The sequence below is a fragment of the Alternaria dauci genome, chromosome 4 (genome assembly GCF_042100115.1).
Source record: "Alternaria dauci strain A2016 chromosome 4, whole genome shotgun sequence".
Classification (NCBI taxonomy): domain Eukaryota; kingdom Fungi; phylum Ascomycota; class Dothideomycetes; order Pleosporales; family Pleosporaceae; genus Alternaria; species Alternaria dauci.
Genome location: NC_091275.1, coordinates 2,544,375 through 2,559,776, shown reverse-complemented (window position 1 = coordinate 2,559,776; position 15,402 = coordinate 2,544,375). Strand labels below are relative to the sequence as shown.

The 15,402-nt window shown below is 54.0% G+C and overlaps 4 protein-coding genes across 4 annotated transcripts; 1 reads left to right on the top strand and 3 right to left on the bottom strand.

The window, feature by feature from the left end:
• Positions 1-320: 320 nt before the first annotated feature.
• Positions 321-1,284, bottom strand: ACET3X_005398 (uncharacterized protein). The gene has a single exon (XM_069451599.1). The coding sequence runs from the start codon at positions 938-940 to the stop codon at positions 338-340; it is 603 nt and encodes a 200-aa protein (XP_069307442.1). The 5' UTR covers positions 941-1,284; the 3' UTR covers positions 321-337.
• A 384-nt stretch (positions 1,285-1,668) lies between these two features.
• On the top strand, positions 1,669-5,751 carry ACET3X_005397 (uncharacterized protein). The gene is made up of 2 exons (XM_069451598.1): positions 1,669-2,332; positions 2,438-5,751. The coding sequence occupies exons 1-2, from the start codon at positions 2,139-2,141 to the stop codon at positions 5,517-5,519; spliced, it is 3,276 nt and encodes a 1,091-aa protein (XP_069307441.1). The 5' UTR covers positions 1,669-2,138; the 3' UTR covers positions 5,520-5,751.
• A 1,745-nt stretch (positions 5,752-7,496) lies between these two features.
• On the bottom strand, positions 7,497-9,212 carry ACET3X_005396 (uncharacterized protein; the record flags this gene model as incomplete). Its single annotated transcript, XM_069451597.1, has 1 exon — positions 7,497-9,212. One exon carries the CDS (start codon positions 9,210-9,212, stop codon positions 7,497-7,499), a length of 1,716 nt encoding a protein of 571 aa, XP_069307440.1.
• A 5,741-nt stretch (positions 9,213-14,953) lies between these two features.
• Positions 14,954-15,402, bottom strand: ACET3X_005395 (uncharacterized protein; the record flags this gene model as incomplete). The annotated part of the gene is made up of 2 exons (XM_069451596.1): positions 14,954-15,329; positions 15,386-15,402. The coding sequence occupies 2 exons, from the start codon at positions 15,400-15,402 to the stop codon at positions 14,954-14,956; spliced, it is 393 nt and encodes a 130-aa protein (XP_069307439.1).

Below are 15,402 nucleotides of genomic sequence, written 5' to 3'. Positions count from 1 at the left end.
AAGGAGGGAGTGTGTTAAAAGAGGGAATGTGTTATAAAAGACAGTCAAAGTACAGCGACATGTTGTTGAGACAAGGCCTCATGGTAGGTGAGCGCCTGATGGTGCAGCGTGTACTGCACATGTGCGATTGCGACAGAGAGGCGCGCATGCCCGCGGAGCGCCAGGGATCCCGGCATGGCGCCGTCCTTTCAACGCTGCTTATCTGGGACTAACTTTTCCGACGATATCTCGTGCCGGACTTTTACATCATCCATCCCATTGGAATGTCATGAACATGGGTTGAAAGGAGTTTGCTATGGATGGCACAAGACGCTGACATGTCGCAATCCTACGGTATTTAATTACCCTCCAGGTACAACTTCAGCCCCTGTGCTTGTGCTTCAAAAGACTTCTGCAAGCTCTCTCCAAGCGTCGCTTTTAGTATTCCAGCCAACGGCCCATTGAACTCTTCATGAGACTCATACAAGACAGTGCCATTGCCTATGTCGCTGACGGCCTGCCATCGCCTCGATTTGACGGCGATTTCCGCCAAGTAATCCCACGCCAGCCTCCCGAGTTCCGGCTGTACATGAGTTATGCGCTCAAACGCAAACTGCGTATGCAAGAGGTTGTCTGGTGTGCTCTTGTCCACCGGCAAGGGAAGTGGAGGGATTTGCACGCGGAAGAACAGGTAGTTGCCCTCGACAGCTCGCTGTTCGGGTAGGGTAATGTTGTTGGCTGAAGTGACGAGAGCATAGCGCACGAATGGGTTCCAAGCTCCGTAGTTGGGGAAATCGGTGAGTGTGTCCCAGGCAGCGTCGACGGTGGTTTTGATTTCAGCGCGCGCACTTGCACTGAAGACGCCCGGCGGGACTGGGGGGAGATTTGTGTATTCGGATTGTGCAAGAGCCACAGGGACAAGGGCCAAGGAGACGATGGTGAGCAACTTTGACCTAAACATGGCGGGCGGATGTTTGGTGAGCAGCTAGGTGTTCGGGAACCGCCCGGGAGATGCATACTTTTGTACCTGAGGCTACTCCGAAGTTTGGGTTGCATTAGTTACATCGGTTAGCACGTACGACGCGAACTCTCCTCAGATGGCAGGTCGCTTGCGCCAAAAGTGGTAAACCATCATAAGCTTGCGGGCAAGGCTGTCTGGGCACATGTCCGAGCTGAAAGTCAATTCGCTGGTGGGCGTCCTTGCCGACGGGACAAGACGGACCGACGGCCATGGTTGTGCATCGGTAAGGAGAAGGATGCTACCTTGCCAAAGTCAATTCTCGTGAGTGAAGTGAGAGGATGGATTTGGATGATGAGGTCCAAGATACAAGCACGTGCAGGCCAGGGGATGCCGCGCGGGATGTGGGCCTCGTGATATGCATGCCAGGACGTCACTCATCGGAATGCATCGCGGAAGGCCGCATGTGGCTGCCCAACAACATTACTCAGGCATCTACCGTGCCCGCTGAAGTCACTTGACCCAGCTAGCACGCCCGCAATCTGGGAATGACTACAAGGCAGCTAAAGAGGGGCTAGATATCAGCGCAAAGGGCGGTGCCGGCGGCGGCCAGGTCGAAGGGCGAATGGCAGGGTGAGGGCGCGACATGCACCTGCATAAGCCATGAGCTGCCCCTCAGTACCGGCCAGGCCAGCAACACAGCTAACTGCACTTACGACGCCCTGCATAGACACATCTCAACACTTGGAAGCTTAGATAAAGCTCCCGGTCGACTCACCACTGCGCGCTGCCCCCAGACTCATTTGCATTGCGCGCTGAGGAGCCTCATACACACAGCGTGCCGCGCGAAGCTCCAGCCCCGCGCCTCAGACGGCAGCCACGACGAGCCTCCGGACGATACCGAGCGACGACCAGATAGGCCCAGATAACGCGCCGCCGAGTCAGGAACCAAAGGCAGCCGCCGGTACTCTGTACAAGCAAGCGTCTTGCTGTGCACGCACGGGACTGCACCCTTCACACGCGCCTTGGTCACGAAGGCGTATGACGCACCGCTGTGTCCAAGCATCCGTCCAAACTCCCTCGCCGCCCTCATCCGTCGCTACCCTCCCACACCCTACCCCGAGGCCACGACACACAGCAACGCTCCCACGACTGAGCTGGCGCTCCAACACACACTTGCACACGCTTGTCCGCAGGTTATATGAGCTCATCGCCCGACAACGCCGCCGAGCACACGACGCCCGTCTCCAACCTCAGCTACCTGCACAAGCAACAGCGCAAGGGCACAAAGGTACAGGACACGCCCCAGGCCCGCGGTCGCAACACGTCGAGGTATGAGTTGGGAAGAAGAAATAGGGCGGCCGACAAGGTTACGCGCATCTACCCCAGAGAGATGTATGTGTGTCCCTGCCATGTGCACACCCGTAGTGACGCTCAGGTGGAAGGAGCGGCCGAGTGACTCCTGTTTGCCCTCAAACACGACTGACTGATTTGCCGCAGAACAAAGTCGCCGTCCTCAGCAAAGCGTCTGTCGTCCACGTCTCCACCCTCAAACTACCATGCCACCACGTCTCCATTGCTATCGGCTATCGGTGCCACGCGATCCACGGCCGCACAATACACCACCGAATGGGCCAAGTCGGTGCCCTTCTTTCCCAACTCGGGCTCGCCAGGAAACGGCGGTATAGCCATTGCCAGTTCACCGCCTACCTTTCACAACTCGCCAGGTGCACGAGACGGCCTGTATGCACAACAGGCCATGTCCAACTCACCTCCAGGCGCAAGGCCTCTGAGTCACCCAAGCCAGTACACAACCTTTGGCGACCGTCTACAGAACTCGCCCGGCAGAGACCGTAGGGCCTCCATGTATTCGCAACAGGGCATTCGTCCGCCCTCGCAACACTTTGTGCCAAACCCGCCCCTGCCACACCAACCTCAAGCACACTACTATGGCCTGCCAAACATCGACTTCGGCCTCAACAACGGCCCGACTGATGGCATCCAGCCCGGCGAGGGAGGCTACTTCTGTGGCTTCGACACTCTCTCCCTGGCAGGAGACGAGGCTGCTCGCTCAACCGAGAATGTGCTGCTCGTCGGATCTCAGGGAGGGCTCGACGTGTTCCGCGTCGAGAAGAGCAAGATGGACATCGTGGGCCGTCTAGAGGGCCTCAGGGGTGGTGTCATAGGTGCCAAAATCCTGCCCTGGACATCGCGGCATGACCCATTAGCTGCTTCTCGTCCGCTAGTCGCACTCATTCTTCACGGCCCGGTCATCAAGGACAGCAGAAGCTCGAGTGGCAGCGGCGCATCCTCTGTCGTTGACGATTCAGCTTCTGAGTCGCCCAGTAGGCCATCCTCACGACACGGTAATCGCGATGGGCAGATCAGTGGCTACCAGACGACCGTCGAAATCTACTCACTGAAAGAGAGACGGAAGGTAGCTGTCCTGTACCGAACTCCTCTGATCCCTCTCACGAGTCCAATCGACAGTCCTCTCTTCCAACCTCCGCCCCCTCTAGGCGACTTTGTCATCGACGCAAAGGGCAAGTTTGTTGTCGTTGCATCTGGCGCAAGTGGCGAGGTCTTCGTGTTCGCACCTTATCTGGGAAACCACCCAGAATATGTCGAGCAGTTCCGCTGCATCGGCAAACTGTGGACTTCGGTGCAGAACCGCGAACGAGCCGTCCACTCAAATGGTTCGAGTGCCGTCGATGGAAGTCATGAAGAGATCCCCCCTGAGAAGTATGGCTTGCCCGTCTTTTCTCTCTCTGATCGCTGGCTCGCAGTCACGCCACCCGCTTCGAGTGCGCTCTACCCTGTCAACGGTGTCGCCCTGACATCACCCTACTATGAGCGCGCTCCGGGTCTCGCACACCATAGCGTACCACCTCAGCCATCGCCCAACTGCGCCGTCGATATGCCAAACGAAGCTGGCTTGCTCGATCGGATTACGCGGGAAGGGACACAGGTTGCAATCAAGGGCGCACGCTGGGCTACCGAGAAAGGAGTGCAAGCCTTCAAGAGCTACATGAACAGAGGTCAGCAAGGAAGTAACGTGTCATATGGTCAGGATCCTATGCAGCACTACTTCCCACCGACTCATGGCCACAATCAGACTCAACCAAGACAAGAAGCAACTGTCATCTCTGTTTACGACTTGCAGAGACTGATAGACGCGGAAGAGACAAGGAACAAGAACGCTCTGCATCCTGTTGCTACCATACCTGCGGCTCTCGGCTGTAGCTTCATGTCATTCGCTCCCAGCGGTCTGATGCTCATGACTGTGAGCAAGAAGGGTGATTACCAGGATGTTTGGGACTTGAAGCGCATGAATTTTCGACGAGTCCGTAAGACGCTTCGAGAGCAACCAGCCGGTCCTTATGTTCGACAAGTCGCTCGCTTTACCAGAATGACTGTTGCAAACGTCATTGATGTTGTTTGGTCCGCTCCTCGAATCGACAAACTAGCAGTCATAACCGACAAAGGAACAGTACACATGTTTCCTATGCCTGCGTCGGCCTTCCAATGGCCCCCAGCTCGACGAGTTCGTCCTACGGCGTCCCCTGCCCCGCCACAAGAAGTCACAGCTTCCACGGGTCCAACCGGCATGGTTAACTCAGCAATGCAGGCCGTCAATAGCGCTAAGCCTTGGTTTGATGCCGTCCGCGCGAAGAACAGTGGCGCGGGATCTCGATTCAGTCTAAGTGGTCTAGGTGTAACACCTGCCGCTGGCGCAAAGTCTGGCAAAGCCGTCGCCGCTGGCGTAGGCAAGTCAATCAACAACATACGTCATGCAGGCGACAACAAGATGACGCTGCCATCGTCACCTAGTGGTATCAAGCCATACAGTGTACGCTGGCTTTCTGGTAGAGGCCGTGGCTCAATCGCATTGGTATCAGGTGGCGTACTTCAGATTTGGCGAGTGCAGATACGAGCTGCGACAGGCAAAGGAAAGTCATCCAATACTGCGTCTATAACCAAGAAGAAGACGGTCGAATTTGGACTTGCCCCTATTCCGGATTCCGCACTACCGCTGTCTATCACCGAGCAACTATTCCCGCAGCCTGGTGATCCAGAGCCGACACAGGACTGCTATGGCGACTGGATTCCTCGATCTTTGCCGTCCCGTAAGCCCGTCACGTCACCTCTTGCACCTCTCAGTTTCTCTGAGATTGAGACAAATCCCCCTTACCAGCCTTTCTACACTGATAAACGTGTCGCACGCTTTGTCTACTCAAGGCAGCCTCTCGAGATTCTTGATGAGAGCAGTGAGTACCAGCCCTCTCTACCAGGACTAGTCTCCGACCTCCACCACGAAGATAGCTCGCCCTGGCTTTTTGGCGAGAGTGTTGAAGCGACCCGGCTTTCGACGCCCATCACCCAAGCATACGATTCTGGAGAAGATGATATTGCTGGCGTTGCTGCCAAGGTCGAGAACAAGCTTGTCCTCCAGGACGGTGAAGAGGAGGTAGAACAGGTTGTCGTTACCACGCGAAGAAGACGTATCAAGAAGGAGGGCAACGAGGAGAATTTCTTCGAGGACGATTGCGAAGTATTGGATTTTGCAGAAGATAGAGTATGACCGTGCATAGCTACAGTTGCTCTTGTTCCGTCCGACCAACTCTACACTCGCTATCACTGTTGCATCAGGTTGGCGTTGGTGAGGCGCTGGCGTTTTTACTCTTTTGTTGAATTAGGGTGGAGCTTGCATCATAGGATAACATGCAGCCGACAGCGGCTCTCGGCTTGAAACATCACCGCACAGTTTAGATATTCAACAGACAAATGATAGAATCAATCAAGCTTCGTCATGCGCGTTGGCTGAAACAGGAACGTGCCTCCCCAGTCTAACCTCCTTTCGTATCCTCAACAAACCCGCGGCTTCCATCTACTAGTACTCCATGGATGTAAGCCTAAATCCGTTACCCCCGCCAATCGACTAAGACGATTGATTTCGGACGGCGAATAGTCCGTTACTGACATGCTGTTCAGATGGTCTAAAGGACGCTCATTGGTTCCAGCATGGTTTTGCTTCCTGGAGCTTTTGCACTACATGCCATGTCTTGAGGCTGAAAAAGTGCTTCCCGCACTGTCAGCACATAACATATCAGAGTATGCAGATAGCGTATTGCACTTTCGGACATGCGGCAGTAAGAGTGGGTAGTGCGCCGTACAAGCCGAAGAGCACACCAGGTAGCTGAGGAAGTAAAGTGGTAATGAGTAAGATCGGGAAGCGAGAGAGGGCAGAAAAGAGGTATAAAGAGACGGGACTTTCTCGTTTACAAATAGAAACAAGTCTGGCAGCAGCGGAGAACCAACATACCAGCTCCTTTTAGAGTATACCTGAATGGACGTTATGGCTTCTAAGGAACAGATCATTGTTCTCATCACCGGTGGTAAAGTACTACTTTTCCTCAGCCCCTTGTCTTCTTCTTGATACGATATGTGGCTTCTCCTCCCCTTCTATCTTTCCTCCCTTCCGTGTGGTTGAAGCTCTTAGGTGTTGGTGGCTGACACTACGGATACAGCAAACGGAGGTATCGGTTTCGAACTCGCCGCCCAACTCTTGCGTGATGGCAAGTACTACATTCTGCTCGGCAGCCGATCTCTCGAAAAAGGCGAAGCCGCTGTGAAACTTTTACAGGAACGAGGACTGCCTCAGAATGTACAAGTTTTGCAGATAGACGTCAACAACGAGAAGAGCATCAGTGATGCTCAGAACGTGGTCGAAGAGAGATACGCTCGCCTCGACGCCCTGATCAACAACGCCGCGATAACTGGTAACGAACCAACCTCAGCTTCTCTGTCCACACGCATGACAGCCGCCTTCCTAACCAACGTCACTGGTCCCGCCGTCGTCGTCGAGACCTTCGCGCCGTTACTCGAGAAAAGCGAGAAGATGGGAAGGACGCCACGAATCATCAACGTGACGAGTGGAGCTGGCAGTATTGGGTTGAGAAGTGACAGGACGAATCCGCATCAGGAACACAAAATCGTAAGATGCTCATCGTATCCTCCCCCCCTGGTGGGCCGAGGCTCATGCTAATGGTTGAGATGGATAGCTGCCGTATCGCACGTCCAAAGCGGCTTTGAATATGCTGACTGCGTGTCAAGACTATGAGTATGGGCCCAGAGGGTGGAGAGTGTTTTCTTTCTGTCCTGGATTTACTGAGAGCAATTTAGGACCAATGGTATGTTTTGTTTCTTCTGCAGTTGACTCTGCGGTTGTGTTTGGTTTGGCGAAACACATACTGATTTCTGGGGTAGAATAGAGTGGAGCATGGAGCGAAGCCTACAAGTGAGGGAGCGAAGCCCATGGTTGCCATCTTGGAGGGGAGGAGGGACGAGGAGCACGGAGGCTACCTCAAGGCAGATGGATGCTGGCCTTGGTAGGTAGTGCTTGTGGGAGTCTGGGTATAGGCTGTGTAATCTGTATGCCGCTTGGAAGTAAGTGGGTTGTTATGACAAAAGCAAAGGGGTATCTGCATTGTTCCTTCATATCTTCGTGTCCGATCCTATCTTGACATGGTCCTGTCCCTTCTCCCTAAGTTCATCGGTCTCATTGCCTCAAGAACATCTTGTAGCTTGGGCTGTCGGTCACTTCCTTGTACGGATACCCAATGTCCTTCAAGAAGCTCGCCAGCTTGCTACTGTCCTCCTCCTTGCATTGGATACCGGCCAAGGTCTTCGCAACGTCTCCTCCGTAGTTTCTGTAGTGGAAAAGGCTGATGTTCATGCCTGGCTGCAATGTGTTCAGGAACTTGTACAGAGCACCTCCCCGCTCGGGAAACTCGAACATGAAAAGATGTTCGTCGGAGGCGTTGCTGCGACCTCCAACAAGGTAGCGGATGTGTGATTTTGCAAGCTCGTCTTGAGAGAGGTCCTCAGCAGTCATGCCTTCAGCGCGAAGACGGTCGATGAGGTCGGGCAGGTCGCGGGTGCGCGTTGCAGCCTTGAGCTCGACACCGACAAGTATCTGGGCGGACTCGGGGCCTGAGTAACGGTAACTGAACTCTGTAACGGCCATGGGGTGGATGACGGAAACGAGCTTAGCAAAGGCACCGGGCTGTTCGGGGATGGTGACGGAGAGTATGGCTTCTTTGTTTTCACCAATGGCGGCGCGCTCGGCGACGAAGCGGAGGCGATCGAAGTTCATGTTTGCGCCACTGGCAATGGCAACCAGACCGCGATTGCGATCCGGTGATGGGTTCCGGCTCACCCACTTCTTTAGGCCTGCGAGAGCGAGTGCGCCGGCGGGCTCAACAATGGAGCGCGTGTCTTCGAACATGTCTTTGATGGCGGCGCACGTCTCGTCTGTTGTTACCTGGACTACCTCGTCGACGACCTCTTGACATATCCTGAAGGTTTCCTCTCCCACTGTCTTGACGGCGGCTCCGTCCGCGAACAGTCCCACGTCCTTCAGAAAGACGCGCTTTCCGGCTTTGAGCGACTCGACCATGGCGTTGGCGTCGTATTGCTCCACCCCTATGATCTTGACGTGCGGTGCTATGCGCTTGATGTATACACCTGTGCCTGCGATGAGTCCTCCACCCCCGACACAGCAGAAGACGGCCTTTAGGTCCTGCAAGTTGGTCTGTCGCAGCAACTCCATGCCAACAGTGCCCTGGCCTGCAATGACATAGGGATCGTCAAAGGGCGGTATGGACGTCAGGCCGTGCAACTTCTCCAGCCTCGCAGCCTCTGCCTTTGCAGCATCAAAGTCGGCGCCGTGTAGTATTACCGAGCCGCCTAGCCGTGAGACATTCTTGTGTTTGATATCGGGAGTGCCAGAAGGCATGACAATAGTCGCGGGAATCTTGAGCTTGCGCGCAGAATATGCGACACCTTGTGCGTGATTCCCGGCGCTGCATGCGACGACGCCCTTCCACCTGTCCTTGGGTTCCAAATGTGCCATTTTGTTGTATGCGCCGCGCAGCTTGAAGCTGAAGACGGGCTGCAGATCCTCGCGCTTGAGCAGAACATTGCATTCTAGCCGGTTGCTGAGGTTGGTCGCATGGGTGAGGGGCGTTTCCTGGACGACTTCGTAGACGCGCGACGTGAGGATGAGGCGGAGGTAGTCGGGATAGCCATTGGGCAGGAGGAAGGCGTCGGGGACGACGTGGTTGGCTCGTGAAGGGTTGGATTCGGAAGGCGGACTCGGGTTCGCGCTGTACTCGGTAAGGGCGAGGCCTGTCTTTGGCGTGCGAGGCGAGACGAGGCCATTGGTGCCGTTGTCGGGCGTCGTCGGCCGTGAGTAGTCGGGTACGGTCGCCATTGTCGTGTTGCAGAGCATGTGGTCGTGGCTGTTGGGTCGCAGTTTTTGGACAAGCTATCGGTGACTCGGTCGGCCTGTATCGGAGGCCGGGGTCTGTCTAGCGCGCAGTGGGCGGGGAGCTTCCAAAATCTGGTGGGGTAGCTCCCCAACCTCCCAACTTCATCCCATCTCGCATGGGACGGGCCACCTCCGGAGCAAATTTGCACATTATCGTCTTGCACCAGCACCCAAAGCTCATTGATCGACCTCCTGGCTCATCTGCCTTTTGTGTCCATGGAGACCTGTACATCCTCCGTATATCCCACGCTGCCTTCCAGACCACACGAGGTGACGCTGGTCCGCGATGCATTCCTTGTAAGCGCCTAAACCAGGCTACTCGCCTGAGTGGCCTCGAACGACTAGAATACGGTATCCCATTACCGTTCCTTATGTACTGGTGCGCTGGCTGCTTGCGTAGTAATTCGCGGGGCAAGAAGCACAGAGCGTTACGAAGAAGCGACGCGAGCATTTGGCTAAATCCCCTTGATTGTTGTTTAAGCTTCCCACCGACGACATCAGGATGTCGACCGAGGAGATTTAGACGCGGTGGTTGATTTGTGGTCTTTGGTCGTGGTGGCGATTGATTGTTACCCTGGTTGAAAGTTCACTTTCTATCACGACCAACAGCCGCCCACTTCTCATTGTTTTCAACTCAAACTTTGGATCAACCGAGTAGGCTGACTGCCTAACCTACGCTCTGACAGAGATCGCTCTACCATCTTCTCACAGAGGCGCGATCTTGAGCAACCCCACGGCGAGCTCGCCCTACTTCTTCCCTCCCCTTCCAGCTTCTCGCGTCGCTGGCGCACTCTTGGGAGCCTGAATTCAAGTCGCAAGCGGACTCGATCTCGTCGTCGACTCTTCCACCCAGTATTCTGCTCCGGATGAGCATGGCCATAGACCGCAATGCAGACAAATTGCCCCTGGAATGCTTTACGATCAAGAGTAGGCGTTCGGCCACAGCGGGAACCTGGCGGTCGCCGCGAAATCTTGCCAAAGTAGCTCAGGTATGCACACCTACACCCTCAATGAAGCGACCTCGCTGATTAGACGACCGTCTCAGGCCACACCTGAGCTTATTGTATGATAGGGATGGCCTCTTCCTCGTCGCACATCGATGTCGATCCGAATCCTCGTCACTACTGATACGTCCGCCGAGCAGTCCAATACACATGGCGCTAAGAACCCCGCCTCTGCAGACTTAACATGGCCGATCGCTAGTAACCAAGGTTCCTGTCCATGGCCACCAGACCATGCACATATCCTAATGGATCTCTGAACGACAGAAGCGGAGTAAATAGCCATACTTCTCATGACAGCCACAACTACCGCCCATTATTGTCACTGTCATGGTAGATTTCGACACGAGAAGAGATTGAGTAACTTTCCGGAATTGAGACCACGATGTATCGCGTTCGCGGACGATTACAAGCCTTCATCTGCTCAGCCGACTGTTACTCTGGTACTGGAAATTGTTCCGGGAGAGCATATCCAGGATATAGCCACTGCATTTGCGACAGACTTCACGGAGGTCCAACATTCCAGGAATGTTCTCCAAGAACCGATCAGGCATTGACCAGTAACGCTTCTGATCATGGACAACGGAATAGTGCTTTGGGAGTAAGACCTCGCACTAAGAATGCCTTGGATTATCGATGTGATGCTGGCGATTCTATGCTACAAGCACTGGGCTATCGAATGGGCATGTGTGCTTGAACATTTTCCTGAAGAGCTCAGTGGGGCGATGGGATAGAGCCCGCATAGTCTTGCTCGGAAAGATGCAGCTGTTGGAACTGTACGGCGGTGCGTCGTGATATAGCGACCGATGCTGCACCCAGCGCCTCTTTGAGATCAAATTGTCCCCACCGGGTGAACGAGTGCAACCATACCGGATCAACGCAGAGTCGCGTCGAGGCTCAGGCCATGTAAGGACGTTGCCTTGGACATATTCTTACTTGGGGATGAGGCAGTCGTATCCACTTCTTGACTCACTGCTCCTAAAGAGGGGATTGTGCGATCCAAGTATGCCTTGCATACGTGCCCATCTTCCACCACGGATTGGAAAAGGCTCTTCGCGTTTGTGTATGGTACCAGGAGAGGAAAGAAGTTGCTCTAGAGACGTCAGGAATATCAGAAGTTTGGGGTGTTGGAAAAAGACGTTGGGTTCAATGTCCTCGTCGCTCGTAGCATCGTCCTATGTCTTCTAGTGTTGGGTGCCTGAAGTCGACAACTCTCTTACAAACCAGGCCACGTCTTCCTTACCCATGGTTGTCATTCGCAAACCCGCAAAAGTGGAAACACACCTCCGCGGTCTCACGTGTGCCCTTATCCGTCTCTTTTCAGATGCGAAAGGCGGCATCCAGCTGTTTCTCTTTCGCTAGCCATGCGTCGTACGTCATCCTATCCTTTCCAGCTCTCTCAACACGCTCGTCTCCTGGAATCTCGGTCGAGCATATATGCAAGCGGTCGTGATATCCGGCTCATACTGGTTGAGGTAGTATTCCGTACCGTGGGATGCAGACGAAGTTGTATGTTGCTCTCAGTCCAAGCCGAAGGAACAGAAGATGGGCGTTGAAGCTGCTTCCATTTAGCGATGTTGCGACCTCCTCAAAAGCCGACTTACAATGAGGCATCGGGCACTGTTCGCGGTTGAGAGGCACCAGAGAATTGTTCTCTCTCACGGTCATTGCCGTCTTGAAGTTGTAAGGAGCCTTGTAGGATACTTGTCATCGCGATTACCCTGTCCACACATTTCATGCGTTGTCTCGCTCGAGGAGGTGGCTGTCGGCGAACATGCATGAGATCAAACGACGATCGCGCTCTGGTGCGCAGCTGTTCCTAGCTGTCGTGGAGACGACAAGTATGTTGGTATCTGCGGATCCGGCGCCCAGCTGAGGGGTTGCTTGGTGCTTCCATCGTCTCATGGGCTTCCGACAACACCTACAGCCGTCAGCGCTATCATCTTGAGGTGGGGCAATATGCTGTAAGAGCTGTCTGTGAGTGTCGCTGAGGTAAAACTTGCCTGCCTTTCGTGCGATCAGCCTTGTAGGTCTGGCTGAACCATGCGAAGATTTCTAGAAGAGTCGCATCGGTGACTCCAGATATAATCCAGAGTATTCTCTCTACGTTGTTAGGAGGGCCTGCAGCTGTGGGGTTGCACTCGCACTCGATCTGACGCCGCAACGAGGTGTCGTTGCAGAAGGTACAAGCAGTGCCCTTTTGCCGTCGGTACCGCCACGGATCATTCGGAGGTATCTGGAGGGCGAATGAAGACTTTGTCGTAGTCGTAGTCGCAGTCATTGTTGTATTGGTGGCCAAGGGCGTGACGATAGTATTAGACTGCGGCGGTGACCGATAGCGCAGAAATGCCCACGAACGTATCGCAGCTATCGCGAATACTATTCGCGTATGAGAGCTATCGGACTTGCCTCTGGCACTACGGGTGTGGTCCTGTGTGGCGGTCGTGTGGTGAAGCTGACAAGAAATCGGAGCCGCGAGTCGTGGGAGACAAGAGTAGGCGAACACCAAACTTGAGAATTGCTACGCCAAAACGGCACCACAACAGATGGCACAGTACCTGCACGTCGACATCGCCAATGGGCTAGTTTGAAGTTGGAGTTCCATGTACTTGTCAACAGTACAGTCATGTCGATGCCACGTTTTCATGACAACCGGAATGCCGGGGCCTTACAAGATTCTTTATCTCATTCTTGGAATCTTGGTTAGGTTGACGAGCAGCATCTACGATCATCAAATTGCGGAGTCAACTTGCTGCTTACATGGAACATAGAATGCCAGCGTCAATTCGGAAGCTTTGGATACAGGACACAACTTGCAAGAGTGGAAGATACATCTTTCATATAGCAAACACGCCATTCGTGTCTGATGGACTACATACCAACCCCTTCATGAGCTGTATACAAATCCTTGGCTTCGTCTATACCACGCATGCAGCTTCTGAACTTAGCTTGGACAGATTGGGCTGCTTTGGTTCAACTGGAGCAGATCTCGTCACACGCCTATGGATCCGTCTTTGGATATTTCGCCCTCCAAGATGCTGTATTTCCGTCAAACCTGTTCATATTACATCTATATGTCAACCGAGACTGCCATCTCCGGCTCCACATGCCCTGGAATTTGGGGGTGTGGATTGAAGTATCGGTAGTGACCAAGGTCCGCCGTCCACCAATGGGTGTGCTCGAGCACGTTTCGATACATCCAAACTAGTCTTGTCCTCCATCCGCGACCAAAGCATGGCGGGCCGGTTTTGGGAATCCCCATGGAATTGGATGCCTCGGACAGTAAGACCATTTGGGTTGTGGATGAAAGCCCTGTTGATATCGTTGGCCAGCAGCGATGCATCGCCATTGGTTATACTGAGCGAACATGTTCGCTTGCTCAGAGCCAAGTCCATAAAAGTTCTTACGTGATGGTTATCGGTCTCGTTTCCAACGAACTGGCCTCCGCTACCGGATTTGGCGTGTCCAACTCGAATGACTGTGCCATGTTGGGCAAGCTTTGGCTCGATCTGGCAAGGTAGGAACCAGATAATCTTGTCCGTATCTGGAGTACCAAACGACACGAACCGAAATATAACAGGGCTCTCGAAGAAGGCGTCAAGCAGACAGCGAGCGAAGAGCTTGCTGACACGCCGGATCTCCAGGATCTGCTGGATCTTCTTCATTCCGACTGAAACAGCCGCTGGCTCATCACAGTGCTTACTTCCTTCGTCGTCAGGCCAATATGTTTCGCAACTGGAAGGACCTCTGCTTGATACGAAGCCTGAATGCTGGAAATGACGTACGTATTTCACAAAAAGCACACCCCGGATATGGCTGCCGTAGTGGTACTCCATGATGCGTGTGGTCACCTCCTCTGATAGACGCGAGAAATGGTTCTGCGAAGACGCAGTTGCTGTCGACATATCGATCAATCGTTGCGGTGTGGATCGTTCGAATCGCCGAACGCGATCAGAGTGCCTCCAGCGACTCTTGTCTGGCTGTAGCGCTTGAGCGGGAAGCTGATAAGACGTCAGCGTAACCTCTCTAAGATCTCGATCGGCTTGCAAGGAGAATTCGGCTTCGCGAGCTTCTGCCTCTGGTTGCAAGCGTACCGGTGCGGCCTCCGTATACAGGAGTCGAGTAGGGTGGGCGTCGCCTTACCTGAGAGCCTACCACAGTACACAGCGTCGTTATTATCCCGCTCGCGAATCGTTGGATTACTGTCTTGTATGGTCTGTGGACGTGTGAATGATCGCAAAGATTTCTTTGTGTGTTGCGGTGTAGTGTGCGAGAAGAGTGTGAACACTTAGCGAACATCAATATCACGCCGGAGTGAGAGGCCCAAGCGTTAGCCATGACGATGCCAAATTTCCAAACGACACCAAGGATTTCGTATACACTTGGAAGATATTCTACAGGTCGTCAGTGATATTTCGGGCCAATTTACTGTACTGTCACTGTCCATGTCCGAAGTGTCGAAGCAGAAACATGAACCAGAAGTCGTCATTGCAAGAGCATTATGGGATATGTATGATGGTAAGACAGACTTCATGTGAGGAGATTTGTCTTCATTTGTGCTTGGCTTATCTGGTATCAAGCGGCCAGCTCCTCCATCGACAGGATGTCTTCCGTCAATGGGCCGACCAATACTCACACCAAAATCAAAACCTCATCGGCCCAACGGCCATGTATCCCATGCCTTTAGAAACGCTCCATCTCGCCCTGGGTCGACGCCGCCATCGTCAGCGTACCGTCTTCCAACCGTCCTACTCCCCAGAAGAGATTAGACGCCGGCTGGCCCAGGTAAATCGGGAACGAAAGCCAGAACATTTCTTCCTCATCCTCCTCGCGTACAACGTCGATAGGCGCCTCCCGAGCCAGAACGTAGTCAGCCTTAGCTAGCCTGGTTCGAAACGACGCAGGGTTGCCGCCGACGGCTACTACCATCTGGTCCAGGTTTGCCTTGGCTGCCAGTGTAGTCCGAGCTTGCTGCTTGAAGACTGCCCAGAAATAAGTACCGTCTGACTGTTTCATGTAAACCCGTTCGCCATTCGCAAGCGGGCTCTCCGACTCTTGACTACACTGCGATATGTTAGTATAGGTCTGCGTGAATAAGTGGAAGGGTTTACGTACACCATGTCCCCTTCCAT

Excerpts from the sequence above, each read along its gene's own strand:
- ACET3X_005398 (XM_069451599.1), bottom strand. The coding sequence starts at position 940 with ATGTTTAGGTCAAAGTTGCTCACCATCGTCTCCTTGGCCCTTGTCCCT.
- ACET3X_005397 (XM_069451598.1), top strand. The coding sequence starts at position 2,139 with ATGAGCTCATCGCCCGACAACGCCGCCGAGCACACGACGCCCGTCTCC. Across the intron at positions 2,333-2,437 it reads CGCATCTACCCCAGAGAGAT|AACAAAGTCGCCGTCCTCAG; the intron begins GTATGTGTGTCC and ends GATTTGCCGCAG.